The sequence below is a fragment of the Athene noctua genome, chromosome 15, assembly GCF_965140245.1.
Source record: "Athene noctua chromosome 15, bAthNoc1.hap1.1, whole genome shotgun sequence".
Lineage (NCBI taxonomy): Eukaryota > Metazoa > Chordata > Aves > Strigiformes > Strigidae > Athene > Athene noctua.
This window is the reverse complement of record NC_134051.1, coordinates 20,411,341-20,434,008: the sequence shown is the minus strand read 5'-3', so window position 1 is coordinate 20,434,008 and position 22,668 is coordinate 20,411,341. Positions and strand designations below refer to the sequence as shown.

Below are 22,668 nucleotides of genomic sequence, written 5' to 3'. Positions count from 1 at the left end.
AGGGCTGTGATCAGGCAAGATCTTCCATGAATGAAACCTCTCCTATAGAAAAAAGATAAATATGTAAATTAAGCTCTCCTGTAGTTGTATATTCGATTAACAGTGATGTTCCTCACTGTAGCATTCAAAATATTGCATCTGAAGACAAAAAACAAGAAGAGAAAACACAAATAATACATAGTTAAATCTGGTGCCAAGGGCAGACATTCCATTTAGGCTTACAGTACCAGTTAAATATTACTGCCTGACATTTATTCTAAGTGTTGCTTTCTTCTCTTTTGCTGAAGTACAAAGAAATAAAAAACAGACATTTAAGAAGTAAAATAAACATTGTATATTGGCACAGTGATTATAATTAGTAACTTTTCCAGAATTATTTACACTTACATTTCCAGACTGCCCACTGCTATTTGTAATGCTGTTTGTGGAGTTAAGACTGCTGCTCCATTCATTTGCAATTCCTATGCTGTCTGCTGAAAACAGGTGAGCGCCTGGCTTTGATTGACAACCAGTTTGCAGTATGACTACATTCATGGTGTCCTCTGTTGAAGGAATCCCCAACAAATTACACACAGATTTGATACTTAGCTGTGTGAATTTAACAGTTACATACCTAGTACCAAACACAGCACCTGTCACATGGAAACATCAATCACACACAAGAAATCTCTCTCTTTTTCTTCAAATATAAGCATAAAGGCAAAGTAAGAATAATGTAATTCACCATTATGTACTTGTGGCTACTAACAAACGTGATACTCTTACTTTACTTGCTCCATCAAAAACTGGTGGAAAGTACATCGGAATTCATATAGTTAAACTATTCTAGATTTTGCTTTATTTTCCAGAATCTCTATCACACGAGGGTTTAAACACATTTTTAGAACTCTGACTGAAAAGGTAATAATGGCATCTTAATTCCAGGGTTCTTTGTTCTCTTTTTTCAGTCTAGAACCAACTGATCTAATCATAAAACAATCTGAAGAGAATATGGAACTTGTAGTATTTAACTTAAAAATGAACAATTACCTTTGAGAAAGTTCATTATTAACTTATACATAAATTGTGACCAATAACTTGTTAATTCTCATCCCAGAAAATGCAGCTCAAGGTGACTGAACAATTCCTTCACAATTCTCCAAAGGCTACTTTGTTAAACTAGTAAACATCTTAGATATTTGATGCATTAAATGTGCAATATTTTAAGGAGATTTAGACTTCTAGTTTTACAGGCACATGATGAATTAACAAAAAATGTTTACTTTAGTAAGCAGCTACAGTTAATAACATTCCTCACCTCATCATCCATGCACAGCAGACATCAAAGTAAGGAAGTCAGGACTTAAAACAAAATCTTTTAATAATTCTACAGCTACAGCACAATTTTTTTCATCTCTAGCCACTATTGCATTTCTGAAAGGGGCACTGATAAACTACAGTTAAAAATAAAATTTAAAAATTTCTCTCTACTAGAAACAATAAGTAGCTCTCATAGAGTGTATGAAAGTACAAGCCACAGTAGTAAATAGAATATGAGATACATGGACACCTCTCTTCAGTGGAGATAGCATAGCTGAGGATTGTTTCTGATGATGTGGGGTTTTTCTATCTAGCATTTGACTTACCACAATACCATGGCCTTCTTACTATACAGTCCAATGCTTTACCAAATATTTCCACTATTGTATAAATTAAAAAAGTAGGGGTGTGGGTCACAAAAGAGAAAGGAAAAAGCTACTAGTAACTATACACACAAGTTCAGTCCAGCCACACCAAAAAAAAGAAAAAGAAACTATAGGGATTGCAAAGATGATGTCACTAGACCCCCTCGGTTCCTCCTAGAAAATGAGTGCAAAGAACAGTTGGGAAGACAGAAACAGATGCACTGACTTTCTGCAATTTACTCTCACTTTCACTAACATACCATCTCATTGTATAGCTGCTTGCCCAGAGCAAGTCCAGTCAGCCATCTCATGTCCAGTCAACCCCCACACTGTCATAGGAAAAGCACTGTCTGATTCATGCTCTCTCTTAAATCTTCATTAGATTTTTTTCCCCTGACACAACCATACTTGTCTAACATGCTATAAATGAGTGCAAGTAGTCATATGACCCTAAAAAGGTGGTATAAGACTGGTTTGCACACATTTAAAAGAGAAATAACCTCTCCTTTCTCTTTTCAAGGTATTCAGGGAGAATAGCATGATTAGTTATTGCTATTCTGCTTATTGATAGTAAGTCAGACACATTAAATTCAAAACATGTGCTTCTACATCATTCTAATTTCTTCCAAGAGTGAACATCATAGTTTGTGGCCAGCTGCACAAAAGTTAAAAATTCTACAGTGTAAGCCTTCCCCAGTCTAACCATGTTTTCTTGAAGACCTATAGCTGTTGTAGGAGGTTGCAACAGTCTCATGTGGTGGCCTATCTCATGGCAATCACTGAAGCTCATGGAGATTAGGATTGTGCCCTCAAAAAGAACTTCAACTGTCTAATGCCAGTGCAATGGTGCTTCAGGGATGGTGTATCAGTAGCGTAGGATGCCATGCAGAAATAGGGTTGTACTCTTTATGGAATACAATTTTTTCAGCCATATAGCTTGGGTATTATGAATATGAGAGTTGCTATGGTCAGTCCAAGTCTGGCCTGGGGAATTCCATCTTTCATGAAATCACAAGTAAATTTTTTCGTAATTGTAATCTTGGCACCGTAGAAAAGAACAGCCTTGGATGTTGCCAAGAGCAGAAAGGCACTCTTGCTGATAGTAACCAAACATCTAATTTCAGACTACCAGAGACAGGGGGTGGGCACTGTTGCAAGATTTCAAGTTCATTTGTTGAGATTTCCTGCTTATGCAGTCTTCATTGCAGAGGATGCAAGCCAAAGAGTTCCAGAGCATGCTGGTTGAGCCATGTAAGTCGGATGGACATAAAATTCTGTCTAATGCAACTATGTGAAAATTAAGCTGCTGCTTCTCAGTTAGCACTGCTAACATGTTCAGAGTCTCAGGAATTCTTCTGGAGTTCTGGAGATCTTTAAAGAGTACAATAATTCATCCTACAGAGTAGAAGAAAGAACAGGGCTGGGGTAGAAGGATTAGCAACAGGTTAGAAAGATATCCCTTAGGGAGAAAAACATCAGCAAATTGTTACATTTGGACTGTCCTTTGGCCCTCTTTATCTTTAGCCTGGGCAATGCTTAACTCTTCCGTAGAGATGAAAATCTTGTCTATTGTCAATGAGAGAGCTTTCTGCGAGGATGATTACTCTCACAGGAATCAGTATCAACTGGACTATTAAAGATACTAATGATCAAGACACACAGAAAAATCATGATGGGGTCTCAGAAGAACTCCATCTCCACGAGCTCTGCTGAGTTTATCCTGTACACTCTCCATGCTGGAAAGGCAAGAAGGGAGGCAGCATTCAGTATGCTCTAAGGAAGTAAACAGAGAAAATGTAGTCTTCTCCCACAGGAATTTTCTAGCATGTCACAATTATATCATGCTGCATGGTTGCAGAGAATTTGTTTAAATCATATTCTTTCAGCTGTTTCAGGAAAGAAAAAACTTCTATCCGAGACCCAGTGCCATAAATTACTTCTGTAACAAAACATGTCTTTTCAGATTCCCCCAAGTCAAAGAAGTACTTGTCAACACTGGCAAACAGTGAAAGACCAGATTTAGGAGACAGCCCCAACAGCATGAAAGCAAAGGCAGTGAGCTACTTTTGATGTGAAGAAATAACTAATACTGACTTAAATGCTGTAATGTTTTGAAAAATTGCTAGGTCTTAGAATAATGGGCTTCTTGAAATAAATGCCAGAGGTTAGTTTTCCTTCCTCTTTGAGTAACAAAGTGACAGAAAAGTAAAACCTATCATTCCACAGAAGATAAAAGACAAACTGATCATACCACAGATTCTCAGAAAGAAGAGCTATGGGCAGCAAGAACGACTCTATTCACTGAAAGGTAAGGCAAGTGACACAACAAATGGTTGTACAGAACATCATATTTGCCTGGACAGGTTAGACAGAGAGAGGAGACTACTATTAGTTACCATTACAGAATCATAAGATAAATACTACTGAATTGCAGATATTTGGAGCTTTCCAGAATTGGTAGGGTCTCTCATCCCTCTTCCAGCTCTAAAAGTAGAAGGCAAAAAGTAAGGTAACAGCAGAAGACCCTTTTCTATTTTTTTTTTCCTTTTTGAAGAATGTGAGGTTTTACTGATTACATAATCAAGTTAAAAACTACATAATCAAAAAAGAATAGATTTTATCACCTGTAAGAAACCAGTTACGTAGAAATGCTTCGAGTTCTGCCTTGCATCACAACTGAAAAGAAGGCATGAATAGTTGTTGCAGCAACTGCACACTTCACGTTCCGAAGCGCAGGAAGGGTGTAGGGGTGACCTAAATTGATACTACTATTAAAAAGAATCTGGTGATGCATACTCAGAATTAATCTGTGTAGATGCATACCGAAGAATTGAGTGCTCTCTTGGAAACAAATGGTCCCTCTTCCCTTTTTCTGTATATAACAGTTTGAATGCAGTGAAGATAAAAGTGGGCTATGAAGAGGACAGCTGATATCATTTTCTCTGTGTTCTTTTTCAGTTTAGCTAAGTCCCTAGTTCTGCAAATACTTGCAAGGATTTTCAACTTTTACCTGAGAAGTTTACTATAGGTTTCAATAGGACAGCTAACATATTTTATAGAAGTCAAGGGTGTATGTAGAAATTGCCAAATCAAGCCCAAAAAGTTACAGGGACAAGCTGCATTTGTAATGAAAAGCACCTCCTGTTTTACTGTTGATGCAAATTTGATGCAAATGTAGCAAGCTCCCATAGCAAACTATGGTATTAGAAAACATGGAATAAATTTCTAAAAACAAGTGACATCAAATGTCATGTATGCATTAAAATTCATTATGTTAAGTCACTTCTGTTACTGATGCTTAGAAATGATGGTTCACTTTTATGAACACTGATAAAAAGTAACAGTTCTCTTACTTACTTTCAACATGTGCAAATGCACAAAATGGACCACGTGGGCAGTAACCTGTTTGGCGCATGTCATTGCACTTTGTAGATTTATATATCTAAACAAAACAGAAGGGAGGTTAACCTAAACATATTTGTTATGTAACAACAAAATAGTTAGACAAGTTTAAAATGTTTAAATGAAAAATTCTGAGTATGTACTGACAATATGTATTACATGGTTTTCTCAAAAAATCCAGTTCTTATCATAAGTTTTTAAAATTAAATTGAAGAGCAGAATTTTAAGAAAAGTAAACCTGAGACAAGACAATCTTATCCCTCTTCTGTATAATAATAAATAATAAGGAAGAATAATATTTTAGAAAAGCAGTGTTTAAACTGCTTTGGTTTTCCACTTTGTATAGAAGCAAGTCAAACATTGGGAATAAAATTTTCAAAGTAATTTACACCACTTTTAAGAAATCTTGCAGGAGAAATATATGTAGCAGAGTGGCTTACACAGCTGAAAACCAAACCAAAACAGTATGTTTTTTCCAACACAATTCCTTCATTAGGACACCTCTAATATTCAAATCAGACTAACATTCAAATATCTTTCTCTAACCTGACTGGGTGCATAAGAACTTAAGTCATGCTGACTGTTCATGACAGTAATGATTATGTAAGTTCCTAGTAAGATCCAGATTCAGTTTAGTGCTCCACTGGGATCTTGATCATCTTTGGATCTCACAAGGCTGGGAGGAGGAGCTGACATGCTATCATATTAGAACAATATTAAGAATTTATTTAAAAGCGTATAGATTCTTTAGAAAATTAATTATGGTGATTTGCAAGTCTGTGGCAAATAGCAGAGATATCTTTTTGGTTCCCCAGACCTTGGTACTGTGTTCTTTGGCTTTCAGCATCAGTTGAGTGATTCATGGCTCGGTAAGTAATAATTCTTATTTCAGAATGCCACTTCTTTGGCACTTGCATATGCTGTGTAAAAAAATGTTTACCTTGGACTCCTACCTTAAAGCAAACATGAAAAATGAAACTATGTATTGAAAAAAAAATTAACAACTAGTTCTGTAAGCTCTTTATTTTAGAGCTATTTTAAGCATCTGAGATAAATTTCCCTCTCATAAGTGATTTTGAATTGCGGCTGAACACTTAGTTGCTATATTCATTACTAGTTCATGCATAACACAAAGATCATCCAAGAAACTGTAGAAAAATGCTAAATCACAAAATTATTACTGCTGCTTATCACTCTCCAAATAATTAATTTTTCCTTGAACTGAAAAAGTGAGAAAACATCCACGCTGTAGACAACTATTCACCCAAATGACACCCTTAGCAAGCAGAACAGCGTGACTGATCTTTCCACCAGTTTCATTAGGAGTTATCACAGACATGGCAAAAAGCAAAGTAGTCTTTTGTGGATACTATACTCAAACTAGGAGATGAAGCTGGGCCCATTACCTTTCTTTCCTGTTCTCTGTTTATTGGTTAAATATAAAACCCCAATGCTGTATACATGACGCTAATGTTGCAGAATAAAAAAAAAAAAAAAATGAGAAGAGCTGACTTCCAAATGGTTCCAACAAAAGATGTAATTGGAAGTTCAGTCTTAGTTTGAGGTCCTAGCCAAAAAATAGCCTTCCTGATCCTATGAGCTACCCAGATGGTGCAGAGTGCCTTCTGGTACATGCTACAGATACAAGAAGTGATAATGCAGCTGTATCAAAATACTATTGTGGCAGAGCTTGCACCTCAAAGACTGATTCTGGAGATGGCCACATCATCTACACATACTGATATTACAAGACAGACAGCAAACTCAAAGAACTAAATCATTACAGAAGACTAACTTCCCAGCTATAGACAAGAACACGGCTGCTATGTATTAACAGTAGAATCAAGCTATTCCTGAATGTGATAACCAAGAGATTTTCAAAATAATAGTCACTAAGCCAAGAGGCAATGACAATATTCTTTATCTGAATTTGGTAAAGAACAAGTAGATTAAAACATCCAGTAAGAGACGATAATGTTGGATAAAGCGAGTATTAATTCAACTTAAATTAAAGGACATTGTGCAGGTTTAGCTCCTGCCGGGATCGGAGAGCACGTTGCCGTTGCCCCTCCCCCACCCGCAGCCGGTCGGGCTGGAAGTTAGGCACAGACCCGGGCTAAAGTAACAAGGAATTTAATACAACAGAGTGATAGAACAATCTGAACAACAGTAGCAATGATAATAACAATAAACACCAATAACAGTGAACAAGACAAAAAATATACAGAGAAATACCGCTAAATGGTCAAGGAGCAAGCCCGCGGTGTGTATGGCCACCCCCAAAACCAGAAGCCAAAGTAAAAAGGCTCCACCCCTGGACCTGACGTCAGCATGGTATGAATAACCAGGCTGAAGATCCCTTCCCCCTCTCTCTCTGCTGGGGAAAAAACTTGACTCTATCCTAGCTGAACCAGGACAGACATAAAAAAGTAAGGCTGAACTAATGTTGTTGACATCAAATAAGCAAACTGAGGAATGAAGGCAACTGACTGCCACCATTAAATAGACTGAATTTCATTATGAACTGAATGAGTGCTTTGAATCCTCAAGTCAGAGGTGCAAAAGCTGGATGAAAGTCAGAGCTGGAGCAAAGGAGGGAAAGTATCACAGGGTATGATGTTGAATGAAAACTCCTCTTTCAGTGCACGTATGTTGCTAGTTTCTGTGAAATTAAATACCAGACCTAAAATTAGGCAAGATGATAACACCATCCTCACCACACTGCCTTGATTAACAGTAGGAATTATGTTCAACACTACAACAAAGGCAGCACAGCTAATGAAAACAAGCAAAGACTGAAGTGACTACAGCTGATGTGGAAGCAAATCACCATCAGTTCCGGAACAGGAAGTGAATTAGGCAATTGTTATATCAGAATTTTTAAAAAACTGGCAAGTAAGACTCATGCAGTTAGCAAGTACTTTTAATAAAGCCATCACATCAGAAGTAGCACATATAACTGAGGTATATTAAGTATAGCTCACATATGTTTGAGAAGAGCAAAAGTAGCTGATTCAAGCCACTGCATGTCAGCTAATTATTCTGTCTGTCAGAGACAGATCTTTGATAAATCACAAGGTCCTTCTCTAAAATAGAAATGTGGCCATTCTAGTAAAGACTTCAGTAAAGGATGTGGTAAGATCCATTACTTAAGGAACAACAGGACTCTTAGCAGTGTTTCCTATTTGCTGCTAAATTGATTAATGGGAGAGATGACAATGGATGTTATGAAAGAGGAAGGCAGCAGACAAAACTAGTAGCAGAACCCAAGGCTCAGCCTTGTGACTTATTTTAGTACTTTCATTCATAGTATTGTCATAAATAAATGTATGGTAGCAATACTAAGCAGAAAGACACCTTTACTACAGAAAAGAGCTGAAATATGATGCAGAAGAAATTTGATGATTTGAAACAAATCTGGACTGTAAAATCTCTAGTAATCAGGACAGTGAAATTCTGGAGCAGCATCTCAAAAGTAAGGAACAGCTGATACCTATTTAGGTGTAGATGTAGTTGGTGGACTTACAATAGAGAATGTATGATATGAAGCTTGCAACAATCCTGGAGTCAGTATTCTAAGAATTCCTTTCCTACTATGGTCCTGAGATGCCTTCAATAATCTTCATAATTGGAAGAGAAATTAGCAATTGCTTGAATGGTCTTTGCTTATACCTTACTAAGTATTGAACTTTCTAATGCAAGAAATTACATTCTGCTGTGAACTCTTCATGTCCATTCAAAGGTCCCAAAATGAAAACAGATATCCAATGTTGTACAAGCAGTTTCTAGCATAACATGTCTTTTCAGTATCATGTTTGTGTCCATTAATGGCATATTTAGTATTGTCATAGTGACACATAAGAATTAAATCTCAGCAGACTGCATGGCACTGCTCTTGGCTGTAGCATCTCACTGTTACGCTCAAGCATCCAACAAAGTTACAATGACTTTGCCTACAGAGGAATCCAAAATCACCTTGTTATTCTGGTGTCTTCAGCCACTAGGAGAGTTTTCTGCTCCTTCCATCTCCTCCTGACCTATTCAGTTTCTCTTAATTATTTGCAATAAAGCTTTTTTAACTATAAAAATAGAAATCTGTCCCAGGTTATTGAGTAGCAATTACTACCGTGACTTCATTACCAATCCCAGAAGTCTGGTAAAAAAAGAGAACACATTTATTTATGCCAAAATCCAGAGAATATGAATTATTTTTTTATAAGCAGTACAATAAAAATGCCTATCAGTGAAAACCACAGCAGTACAAATAACTATTTCTTTGCAAATTTTGTTTTGTTTAAGCAAATACCTCAACAACTGGAAGTGCTGAATGAAATGTCACACGTTTTTTCATAAATCTATAATAAATTTTAAATCACTAAAAATAAATACAAACTTAGTTCTTACCTCAGGGTGAAACTGCTGTTCTGTACGAGAATGACAATATTGACAGCTGTCGCCACTTTCACACCTTGAAGGTTCACCCCACTCATCTGCATGTTTTACATTGGGGCAAGGAGTGGACCTAGAAAAAAACGATGTCCAGAGCATGTTTGTATCTACTTCCTAGCAGAAGCCTCAAACAATTTCCCACTAAATCTCAGAATCTTAGATTCTGGGACCTATAAAGTTGCAAATCCTGAGAGACACTGACTTTTTGGAAAATCTTTGACAGAAGGATGTGCTGGTAGGATTTTATCTATCTTCTGTCTAATGACATTTATTCACAGTCCTAAGACTGTCAAGCAAGTCCATCAATTCTAAACCTTGTATCACTGCGCAAAAACCCACCAAAACCAATGAAGAAACCACAGTTTACAAGAATGATGTAAAATGATGAATGATGAAAAGTAAGAGAGGAGATGCATTAAATTTTGTTCTTAAAAATATTGCTCAGAAATGGTAAATCATAGAACAAAATCAGAAAAAAAGATAGAAATTATAATTGACCTAGTGATTCCAATTTTTGCTAAGATTAATAGAAATTATTTTCATTCTTCACAAGAAAGAAGGACATTTCCATTACAGCTTCACAGTTTTTGTCTTCAGAACTGTCTGATCATTCTGAACAGATGCTTTTTTCCCAAAAAAAAATTTTAGCACGTCTATTGGGAAAGATGTGTTTTTATTCCAATAGAAATATCCAATTGCATTATAGAACCCAAACACATCAGTCCATTAACAACTGTCTGACTGATCAAAAAGCCTATTCTTAATATGTATTTATGTACCTGTATTTGAACTTTCTGGGATTTCGTCTTCTATCTCGACTATTGTGATAGTGAGGACATGCATAACCCTGCCGGCAGAGTCTGGGTGGCTTGGTACATTGTTCTGTCTTGTAGCCAGCTAATACAAAATTTGTGTCTGTAAACAGGTCAACAATTAAGAGAAATAAATAACTAATTTTTGCATTCAGAGTGTCTTTAGTGAGCTTAGGTATCACACTGTTTTTTGGAAAAAAAAAAAAAAAACAACGATTCACAGACCCCCTCCATTCTTATAAACTTAGACTGACTCCTGCATTTTAAAAAATAAGTCTAACACCTTTACATGCAAAGCAATGTTCATTGCTTTTATATTCAATAGCAATATTACAATAAAGTACACAAATAAAACACTAGAAATCTATTGGTAGAGAAACTATCCAGAAATTCTCATTATATACATTTAACATTTTGAAAACGTATACCTGAAAATACATTATTCATTTTAGTAAAACAAACACTAAAAACTTATACAATCTTATATCTGGATTTCTGTTAAGTTTTAGTGTTGACAGTCCTTATTTCACCAAAATTGTTTCCATGTTAAGGCATGTTATAAGGCTGTCCAGTAAAATCTTCCTTGACAAATTCTAGAGCCTCTTCTCTACCTTTGCCTCTGTCTCTACATCTTTGGTTCCAGGAAGGAGGAACTAGGAGATGACAAACAAGGTTCTGTCTAGAAACAGAAAAATTCATAAAAACAACGGAGCAAGTAAATAAGTAAGAAGGTACAATTTAGCTAATGGCAAGCATGGGTTTGTGAGGAGTTAATCAGGTCAAACCAACCTAACTTCTTCCTAAGGTGGGAAAATGGATGTAGGTAAAACAGAAGCAGTCAATGTCATTTATATTGACACAGCAATCCTTTTAGTCTGAGATGTTCTCAGAAACAAACTGCACAATATTACAAGACTCCTGTGGGATTTGTGCAAACATTCTCAAAGAGTCATTAATTATGTCCTTTCAAGTAGCAAGGATTACTAAGAAGAGTATCACATGGAGTCTACTCTTTGTTCAGTCCTTTCCAATAGTTTCATTAAAGGCTTAGGAAAATAAGGCTGAAATCACTAGTTGGATGATTTTCAATCTCCAGAAACTATGTGCAGTCTCACCATATTTACAGGGATTGACAGAAGCGATACAACATTATGTAACACAGACCTGTCACAATGCAAGGAATGCAATAGGAGTGCTTGTAGTTGGTCAATTTTGCTGTCTTTTTTACATCAAACATCCAGTATTTTTTGATCTAGAGCTGAGAGTTAAGATCTACACATTATCAGTACTCAAACGGTTGAAACTCACCCTATAGTTGATTTTAAAAACATAGAGGAGACGTACCGTATTATTCTCTCCCCTTGAATTCCTTAGAGACAGTATCTTCATGTGACCTCTCCCTATGTTTTAGTCCACACTAAACATTAATTTTGTGGAAGTAATTGTACCTGGCAGTCTTTTCTAAAGTAAAACCTGGGCAGGAACTCTAACAATATCCAACTGATACTAACATCTTTGGCTACATAATAAGTAAGTCTAAACCAAGAACATGAGAACCAACTTTGAAAGCCTTAAGGAAACTAGGGCAATTGGATTTACTTTAAGAGATCTAATATAACACTTTCAAGACATTCTTCGATTTAAATATTCTGCTACAATTTTCTGTTTAATATTCTACTTCGTTCCTGTTAGTCAAGCTCAGCAAAGAATAACGGTCCATTAACTAGTCTATTAATGACTCAAAAAAGGAAGATTCTAATCATTACTACTACTTAGCACAACTGAGCTCCTACTGACTTTTAAGAACATACATTCAATTGACACAGACTAGCAACACTTACATCAAGTAAACCGAAAAAGACCTATTAAATGTTTACATAACAAAACATTTTCAAAATCCAATCTGAATATAAATGTGACAGACAGTACAGATTGTTCAAATATCCATATTACTTATATAAACCAATTCTTTACTCTGTTAAAAAGGCTTTTGTATGTCTCCCAGATTAAGACCCAGGACCAACAAATTGGATCAAACACCAACAAAGAAACAGAGAAAGGAGACAGGGTAACGTTACCCTGCCATCTTGGATCTTCACTAAGGATCTTCTCAATCATTGCCTGGCTTGCTAAAATTCCTGGTTGCAGATCTGGAATGCCTTCACCACATCCTATCTGCCCATTCTGTAAGGTTTCCTGTGCCTGAAGTTCTCTGTAATGGGGAAAAGAAAACAACACTGCTAAACTGTATAGCTACAGTAACTCTATCTGTTTCGGGTATAATCCTGTCCAAGTCTACCAAAATTCTGTAATTTAATCTAGCTCTTAACAAGCCTAAATTGTAAAATAAAATAAATTGACTGTATTTCAAACCATTACCTGAGCTGAAGCTGGCAAACAATCGTTAGGAATAACGATGTCAAACAAATCAAAGAGAACACAGGAAGGAATGCTGACATTATGTACACAATGTTTGTACCAGCAATGCCCATCTGTACCTCTGTGTGCTGGCGTGCTGACATTTTGAATATGGTATTATTTTCTGATATTCCACTGCCACATAGGACATGGTAGAACTGAAAAACGTAAACATATAGAAAGGGCAATAAGAGTAATCAGAAATACAGAACCCCTCTATGAGGGAGAATTAAATACCCTAAGAGGAAAAGTTATAACTGAAGGAAGGTACAAAACATAGCTATTGAATACTACATCATATAAAAGTAGCCCAAGTGTACTTTTGGCTCACTGTAAGATTTTGCAAGAAAAGTTTATCAAGACATTACGGAGACCTAGTAACAAACAAGAATCATCATGAGGAAACAGAATTTCTTCTGCAAGAATTTACAACTGCTTTGCAGGTAGGCAACCACAAGCTTACCGAAAGATCAGAATGACTACCACCAAACTGAAAGGTACTGTATTAGTGGTATGAAACCTCTACCAAAAAATCTGAGACAATCTTATTACAACATTTTAGTAAAATTAAGCTGTACAGAGATTCAACAATAGCAAATCAGTTCAAGATTAAAAATAAAAAATAAAAAAATATACTATAGCATAACTATATTAAGCAGCTTTTGAAGCAATGGAAAAACAAGGTGAGGAATCAAGTACCAGAGGCAGATCTATAGTACTCTGTGAGAATCAAAGGCCTCCACTTTCAACTGGCACTTTCCCTAGACACAAATATTCAAGGAGCTTACCTCCTGTACCAAACCACTTCTACTCAGGATCTCTGAAGACAAGTTTGAAAGCTGTGGTTGTTTATAACGTAACTAGTTATATCACTTACACATCATTTCAAGAACTTCCAGACCCCAAGTATCCTCCAAGAAAGAAAATATCAAAGGGAAAGGAAGGCAAGACAGACCCAAAGCCAAGTCTAACAACCTTTCAAACAGTCAGGGTGCAGGCAATGAGAAGGAAAACAGGTAGTTAGTAGAGAGTGGTTTTTCTTTAAGGTGGATATGTAGAAGAACAAGGCTACTAAGGGAAAAAAATTAACATCTGCATCACTGATTCTACTGCTATTTATCCGCTCTTTACTTATAACAAAGAAACCCTAATATCTGTGTCCATTGTAGAGCGAAAAGACCACCAAAGAAAAAATAAAACCCGATTGTTTGGACTTCCTTATGAATGATGGATACTTGAAATCAGGAGAGGCAATGGCACCCAAGTGTTCTTCACAAACACCAATGAAGTTTGAGATAGCCTACTTGTAGGTTCAAGCCACTAAACACAGACTCCTACCACAAACACCTCAGCTCCTCCTGATGCTCTGTATGTAGTCAATCTCCAGTAAACAATCATGTAACACATCAGAAGACATTTAGAGAACAGACCTTGGTTTCAGTCTTGCTATACATTTGTTCCTCATTCTAATATGATGCAAAAGATTACAAAGATACTAAGCATTCTGTATTCAGACTGATGTGGCATCATGCTGCATATGCTAAAAGAGGAAAGTTTAAAAGAAGAAAAAAGAAAATGAACAGATGTCTTGTAGAAACATCATCAGCTAGCTAACTGAAGAAAGTCTTCTAGAAAGAAAAGCCATATATAACTAAACAGTATGTGACCAGGCAATGCAGCAGTGTATTCTGTGGCAAAATATGAATTTAAATAATTACAAAATTACTGAAAAGGCACTAACTTTACTGAAATTATTGTGAAGGAAGAGTTATCATCTTCCAACAGATGGTTGGGAATAAGGGATGACAAAGGTAAGAATGTAAGGTAGCAGCCATACCAGCTCAGATCAAAGGTTCATCTAGCCTGGAATCCTGTCTCCAACAGTAGCCGATAGCAGATGCCTACGGAAGAGTATAAGAATAGGGCAAGCGTATAGCGATACCTCCCCAGAATGCTCTTCCAGTATCCAGTAAGAGGTAACTGTGACCCTCCAAGGCTTCAAAGCTATCTAGGAACTGGTATCCTTTCCTACTGGTATATACAGACCACCTTCTGTAGCAAGAGCTTCCTTCCACCCATTTGTAACACCTCCCAACAACACGCTTATCTCGCAGCTTTGGACACAGCTAAAACTCATACCTACCACTGCCCTGATTCACAAAGTACCTTTTTTTGGTGATAACTTGATTATACATTAGAGAAGCAGAAAATAATACCGGTATCTTATACATGAAAAAATACAACATGATTAAAAAACCCAGGACATCAGTAAGCAAACTGTCAAACATACAAGCTGAGAACCAGAAAGATGGCTTAAAAAAATCATGAACTTGTGAAGATAAAAAACACATGCAAATTTACAAGGCACAGAAGACAAAAGGCAGAGTGACTGGTCTTTTATCGGTCATAAGAATTACATATATGGCTCTTGAAAATGCAAGTTGCAAACCCTTAGTATTTATATTTCCCAGTGTGCTTCCATCTGCTATCGCTGATGAACAGTGAATTGTACTCATGTTTACAGTTACAGCAGCAAGTATATTTTTCATGCAAAGCATACTGCACTTTCTGGTATGTGGTGGTAACAGACATGTGATATTTCCTGCTAATTAGGCTGAAGAATATGAAACAAGACTACCTTATATCATATACTGGTGGTCTAAGGTCGTGTGGACCATGAGCAAAGGCACAGTGAATTCCATTCTTCACACAGTGACCCCGGGCATCTGTTTCATGAATGCATGTCCCAGTCTTGTAATATCTGAGATGATACTTCCTTTCTGTATCCCCTGTTGTTCGATGCAGGTAAGGGCAACTACATAATAGAAAGACCAAACTTAGAGCATTGCTTTGAGTTTTGTTTTTCATAATTTAATCCTGAATAATGATATATCTCTTATTAACTTATAACAAGTAACTCATCAGGATTCTTGAAACAAAAATTGTCCCAACCAACCACCACAGATCAGCTTCAAAATTAAAAACATTTATCTATTTCTTAGTCTCTGCTAAAGTTCTAAGAATTTATAACAGGCTGACTCACAAAGATATTACGAATAAATCTAGTAAGCACCCCTGTAAGCAACATTATCTGAACTAAAGAATGACATCTTCCATACTGGCAAAAGATCAAATAATTTCTACACTAAGAGGTGCAAGAATTTTTTTTTTTTTTCTGAACGCTATCATCTAAAATCAAGGGGTACCTGAAGCACGGTGATTTTTTTTTCATAACTGCTCTTTATAGACATGGAATTTACTGAACAATCTCGGGGCAATCTAAAATGACCCTTCTATTAAATGGAGAAGAACAATTTTTATATCAGCAATACATCTTTGTACATATACTAATCATTTTTCAGGCACAACTATGTGAGTTACGGTCTGTACCTTAAAATTGCTAGCATCATGTATAGATTCTAATTCCAACTACCAATAGTAAACAAATTTTAAAACACCCACAAAAATATATACACAGGCATGTCTGTTCCCTCCCAGTTTATTTCAGTGTAATTAATTTTGGTCTCTGCTAGTTGTGAAAAAATACTAATCTCCAAAAACTACTTTCCCCCATCCCAAAGTAAAAAGAAACTGCACCAAAAAGCTTAAGAGTGATACAGAACAACAAATGAAAAGTCCCACAGAAATATTTTACTTTGAAGGGAGGGAGAATAGTGAAGCACTAAGCAGACTTTAACACTTGTAAGAATTTATGCAGGTTTAAGCTTTATTTACTATATTCTAAAAAGGTTATTTAGAAACTAGACTAAACAAATGCAATTGTTCACAACATTTACAAGTCTGGTATTTATATATTTACATGAAAATCATACATTTTTCCTGCTGTGCTAAACACCTGCAGCTTGTGCTGACATCCAGGAATTGGTACTGTTCCTGATTTCTGAGAATCAGTCTGCTTCCTTGTAGGAATTTAAAAGCAGCATTCTGTTAAACAAGATAAATGGGCTGCAGCTAATGATCTATACCTATCTCTTTAAAACCCAACAAAATAAATTAATGGGAAGACTACATATACCAAATTCAGTGCTACATCTCATTTTCTCAGTGTAAGATGGAGCACAGTCCACACTCAGGATCTGAAAGTTCCTTCACACTTCTTGGATCTACATGGAAAGACAGACAGGATGCAATCTTTTGGACCCCTTACAGTGCCTCAGCTGAACTTTGTGAGAAATTCTGTGTGATGTGTGAACAGCGTTGATGCAGCCCTCCTGTTCCGACAGAATGCCTACTGACACAGAAAAATGAGAAAACCCACAAGAGTCAAACAAATACTTTTGCCAGCACTAGTCCTGTACAGAACTCTGAACAAGAGGAAATGCCACCTGAGGCTGTATGTTTGTTATTGCTGTCACACCACTAGCAGAATCCTTGCAGGGGCCAAATGTTTCCATTTTCCCAGCAGAGCGTTCATCACAAACTTTTATCTTTGACTCACATAAATGCACACCTCACAAAGGTGAGAGTACCCTGTCACATTCTTATGCTGAATGTTCACGCCTCCATTTTCATCTACTTAAGTTTCCATTCCTGTTGGAAACAAGAATTAAATGTCTTATCTTCCATACAAGAAGTGTACAGGTGTTTACATCTCATTGCTTGTCTTTTAAGTTTCTTATCAGAGGGCAAACACTTTTGCTTAAATGTATGCAGTTTTTCCCAAGCGGAATCACTTTATCAGTGGAGGTCTCCCCCCAAAATGTTAATTATTCAATTATTTTTAAATTACTGTTTAAAAAAAAGATAATCAATGGAATATAGGCATAGCTTGTCAAACAAGCTAGGCACAACCTGTTCTATGCAGTGTGAGAGAGAGAGTATAGATACTCAGGTCACAATTTCTCCCATTGAAAGACAACATGGGTTCCAAAAACAAGCCGGTAAAGAAATACAAACTATGTCACAAGACTCTTATTTCTGCTAAATTAAACCTAGGTTTGTTTGCCCTAAGACTCAACACTTGTGCCATCAATAGCTAATGAAATCTGAATTTTATTGAAACCACAGCTTTCCTACTGCACATGTTGCTAGCGGCCAAAAGAGTCCCATACAGGTGAAGTTCTCCAGAAACTAGCAGAATGCTTTAGCAAGGCTATCCAGTGTGACTGGGAGAGTTTGTTATCTTAATTTTGTCTAAAACTTGTAAAGAACTAGATAAGGGCTAGTTCTAAAGGTGACTCAGGGGGACTAAACAGCAAGCAAACCTCAAAATGCAAAACCAGTGGCATCAATTTTGCATGTGTATGTTTTACATGAAAACGTGTTATTCGTACAATACCACAATAACCAAACATCTTGATCAGCTATAGTTCATCGTAGGATCATTACTCAGAAAGGTAAAAACCCCTAATAAAAGCAGATTTTAGATGGCACATAGTACTTATCCACACATAGTATCAAACTAAGCCAAAGCACTGAAATATGCACAGAACAGGTGTTCTACTCAACCTTTAATGAACTAGAGGGATGTTACATCATACCTTCACTTTATTAATGAGCTATTTTAATGGAACATAAACTACTGTAATACATAGCTTTAAACAAGACTAGTATTTTGATTTAAAATGGCTGATTTTAATTATCATCGGATTACATGGCTGCAAACTGATAAACTTGTTCTTATGTACCATAGTTGGACACTAAAGTTCTTCAGACATCACTTATTCCTTAGGAACAAACTTTTTATTTAAAAAAAAAAAAGTTCCCAGGCAGAATAACAAATCTATTTTATGGCACATATTTCTACAGACAACTCCCAAGCTTAAAATAACTGTACTGAATCCTAACTTAGTAATCATGAAACATCAAAGAATATTACTCTGTATTTTTTTTAAGTTCTTTTGGAGTCTACACACAACATTTAACTATTGAAATCAGCTTTGTTTTCTGCATCTGCATCTCACAATGTAAAACTGTCATTACACTATTCAAAGTAAGTAGATGTGTATATATATCATGAAACAGAGCATACGTTCACAAAAACTTGAAAGGTTACCTGATAAGTGAAACGTGCCTTTCCTTTTCATACTCTTAATCAGATCAAAACCATTCCAAAGATATCCTTTAAGAATAGAACAGTTCCAGTTTAAAGGATAATGCCAGATGTTCCTAAGTGTAGCTACATAGCTCTACTTCTGTTCAACCTTGAGGCACTGACGTATTTTTTCCTATGATCACTTGAAGTGCTCTTCTGTAGATGGTTTCTGTAATTCACCCTTAGAGCACTTTTACATTACAGATACTAACATATTCAAAATAATTTTCTCTTCTAGAATCTGGTTTCAGTTGACTACAATGGTTGAAAAACATGTCAGACAAAAATAAAGTATCACTTTTATCCTCATTTGTGAAATTGAGAGGAACGCTATTCACTACTCAAAATATATGCCTCTAACTGTGCAAGTCACCTAGTCTTTCTCACAGGCCCTTCCTCAGAACAGGTTGTTTTAATTTGCCACCCTCAGAAAAGCCCTTTTCTAAACAGCTTTAAGATTTTGGACTTCCTTTTATTCCAAGTTGAACTTTGGAAAGAAATATCACAGTCAAGCCTGGCTGAAACCAACAATTTCTAATTTAATTCTCTTAAAAGTATGTTCCTGACAACAACTATGGGTGTCATCACTCCACCTCCCTCGGTAGTTCTCTGTCCACTCACAAGCTGCATTAACCTAACCGTGTATCCAGATGAGCAGAATAGAGAAACAGAGGCATAGATAACGGCAAAAAAAGTACCAATATGTTGTCACAGACAGCTTAAAACGAAGGTGTCCTGGCACTACTGTTTATAACCTATTTCTATCAGAATTTGAAGCTGCTTAAAATAAAAGATTAAATTTTAGCCAGAAGACAAAACGGGATCAAAAAAATACTCCTTTGCTGAGTTCTGGAACAAGAATGCTGCCACACTGTAAGCATGTTTTCAGAAATGTTGTTTTCCTCCATTTTTATCTCCTGCCACTACTGACATGCTATCTTTAAGAAAGCTACCTTTAACATCCTTTGCCTTTCCCAACTATTTGCCCTGTATGCCTTTTCTCTTCTACCTTAAGTTGGCTATCAATTGCCATTTCTAGCCACCAGTTCTCAGGATCAAATGTAAAATAAGGCCTCCACAGTTCAGCTGAAACTTCTCACAAATGTCTCCAATAATCTCACATTATAACTGAGTCAAAGAAAACTGACTTCATCTTCTCGACTCACATCTATCTTCATTTTCTAGATTTACGGTCTGCTTTACTCAAATTTTTCTCTTCTTGAAACATTGTTTTCCTCGGTTTATGGGAATTCAGTTAGGTTCACATTTTCCTCTCAATCCCCCCTGCAGGAACAATAGCAGTAGAAAACCAGTTTACGATGTTATGCTTTAAAGATCATCACGATGCAAAATCATAGTTCTAACTCTATGATAGCCTACAGAATACATCCTTATATAAAAGTCTGTGTGCCAAAAATTGACAAATCACTGATAGAAATCTGTTTTCAAATAAACTGCAGCAGGATACTATCGATCATTTTCGCTAAGGAGAAATCAGCATTTTTTCTTAATGTCACTGATAATACTATAAACACCTAGGACTGAGAGAAATCACTTACTCATCTCCATCTGGGCAGATTCCTGTAGTCTCATCATATTTTGTACAATAAACATCTGGACTGTAGTTAAAAGTCCCATCACGCCTTCGTATAGGTCTACGACGACGCTGATTTAGGAAATGCCAATGAAAACAGGTAAATGGTCTGTGCTGGGTACACTTGTGCTGCAAAAATAGGGGGCACTGCTCTGTCCTAAATTCCTTTAGATACCTAAAAAAATTAAACTGTGTTACAAGTTTATCTTATTGGAGGCACATTTTTACAGTATTAACAGGGCACTTGACAATTCAGTGCACGCAGCCCGTGAAAAATTGTACAAATGTACCTGCATACAGTTTTAGTTCCTGTGCACAATTTACTGTTTAGCTGTTGAATACAAGTGACTTCATTTTTTGACAGATGCATTACTAATAAAATACAGCGGAATACCTGGCAAATTATACTGTTTTGTGACTAAACTAAAATCAAATAAATACATTAATTTTAAAAGTACAGTATTTAAAATATTGTCCTAAGTAACCACCAAATAGCAATTATAAATTACTTGAATGAGCATTCATCTTGCTGCTACCATACAAAATAGTCCTACAAAGGCTATTTTAGCTAAAAACCACATCTGATTTATATGTTTGTCCTTAATCCGAACATGTCCAGAATGTGGACACACTATAGAGAAAGCTAGAGGGTTAAAAGAGCTCTATGAAGGTTATCAGGGGCTATGAGAGGACTTCAGCAAACTTATTTTCAGCGACTGTTACATTTGTGTTGAGACAGTCTGAGGTCTTTGAAGGTTACTTAGGTGTGAATAAGGCAGTCCCTCATTAGCATGCTGGGCACAGAAGCTAGTTAGGAACCCTGGTACTTCTTTCCACAGGATATCAAGGTCATCCCAGGCTGGACACTACTGGTACATTTGTCAAAGGATGTAAGACAGCACTCCTCCCTGTCTCAGTTTATATATCTATTAGCCAATTTAGCAAGTTCATTACACTGGTGAAGTTAGGGAGTATTTGCAGAGGAAGTGGTATATGGGGGCTTTGCAGAAACTTAAAAGGGTGCAGGATGTGTAACAGGCTACAGGGGAATTGAAGCTAGAGAGACAAGCAAGGATTAGAAGAGGAATAAAGGGCATCTTTTCTCAGTTGCTTAAATTGGCACATGGGGGATCTAACGGCACAGAGTTATGAAGCATGTCTAAGTTTAGAGAAGAACCTCTTAAATTATCAAGGATTGTGGGGAGCAGGAAAAAAAAAGGAAAAAGGAGGTTTTGGACATTAAGCGCTGTAGGATGGGCTGTAAGTGGCTACATTTTCGTGGTCTTTCTGAGTGCTGGAAACGTAACATGATAGAAGTGATGATACAGAGGACGGGAGTGAAGGAATGCCACAATTAAGAGATAAATTAGGCTGCATTTGTGGGGAGCACATGCTCCTACACGAGATGGACTGTCAGGAGTGCTAAGGGGTGCAGGGTCTTTACAGACCGTGTCTGAATAAAAAGGGACAGGCTTGCAGAGGGTGGCGAGCACAAGGGAGCCGTCTTTCAGCATGGGAATGTCTGCAAAAATTGTCACGGAAACGTCCTAAGGACTCGGGCTGAGGCTGGCTACGCAACGCTCAGGGGAGGTGGAAGAACCGCTGTCACGGCTCGGAGAGCGCGGACTCCGAGTGCCGGCGGATGCCGGCGGGTCCCCGGGCGGACCTGGGGTACGGCGGCGGGCGCGGACGCAGGGCGCGCAGAGCCGCCGAAGAGGCTCCGCAGGAGCCGTGCCCGGGACGCCGCAGAACGCGGCTTCCTCCCCGCGGCTCCCGGAGCCGGACAGAGAGCGCGGCAGAGGCCGGCCGGGGCCAGGCCGCGTCCCCGCAGACCCGCCGCCAGGGCAGGAGGCCGCGCGGAGCAGGCCTGGCGCGCGAGCGGGCCCCTCGCCTCGGGCGCTGCGGCCCCTTCGGGCGCTGCGGCCCCTCCGGGCGCGGCGCGGGGAGCCCGGGGCGCCGCCTGCGCGCGGTACCTACGTATAGTGCGTCGGCTGCTCGGTCTGCGGGGACCCGCCGGCCCCGCCGCCCCGCGACGCCGCTTTCGAAACCGACGGCATCTTCGCCGGCCGCCAGCAGCGCGCAGGCGCGGCCCCGTCCTGCCGGCCCCGCCCCCTGCGGCGCGACCCGGCCGGCCCCGCCCCACGAGAGAGCGCCCCGCGCCGCGCGCGCGCCCAGGCAGCCACGCCCCCCCCCGCAGCGCGCGCACGCGAACCGGCGCGTGTCCCCGCCAGGGCGTGGCCGCCAGCCCCGCCGGGAGGCTGGTTTGGGGTTTTG

At 38.0% G+C, this 22,668-nt stretch overlaps 1 protein-coding gene across 12 annotated transcripts in view; it reads right to left on the bottom strand.

The window, feature by feature from the left end:
* Positions 1-22,456, bottom strand: part of UNKL (unk like zinc finger) — a 53,783-nt gene extending 31,327 nt beyond the window's left edge. For 3 of the 12 annotated variants that reach the window (XM_074918932.1, XM_074918933.1, XM_074918934.1), the window contains exons 1-8: positions 22,372-22,453; positions 20,360-20,569; positions 15,384-15,560; positions 12,406-12,539; positions 10,295-10,430; positions 9,471-9,588; positions 5,022-5,106; positions 388-542 (exon numbers count right to left, since the gene is read on the bottom strand). In XM_074918932.1, the coding sequence (XP_074775033.1) occupies positions 388-542; positions 5,022-5,106; positions 9,471-9,588; positions 10,295-10,430; positions 12,406-12,539; positions 15,384-15,560; positions 20,360-20,569; positions 22,372-22,451 (1,095 nt within the window). In that variant the 5' untranslated portion in view covers positions 22,452-22,453. Of the gene's footprint in view, positions 1-387; positions 558-5,021; positions 5,107-9,041; positions 9,123-9,470; positions 9,589-10,294; positions 10,431-12,405; positions 12,540-12,706; positions 12,804-15,383; positions 15,561-18,761; positions 18,816-20,359; positions 20,570-22,371 lie in introns of those variants that run through there. The other 9 variants (XM_074918936.1, XM_074918938.1, XM_074918935.1 and 6 more) reach the window with 8 other exon arrangements.
* Between the last annotated feature and the right edge of the window lie 212 nt (positions 22,457-22,668).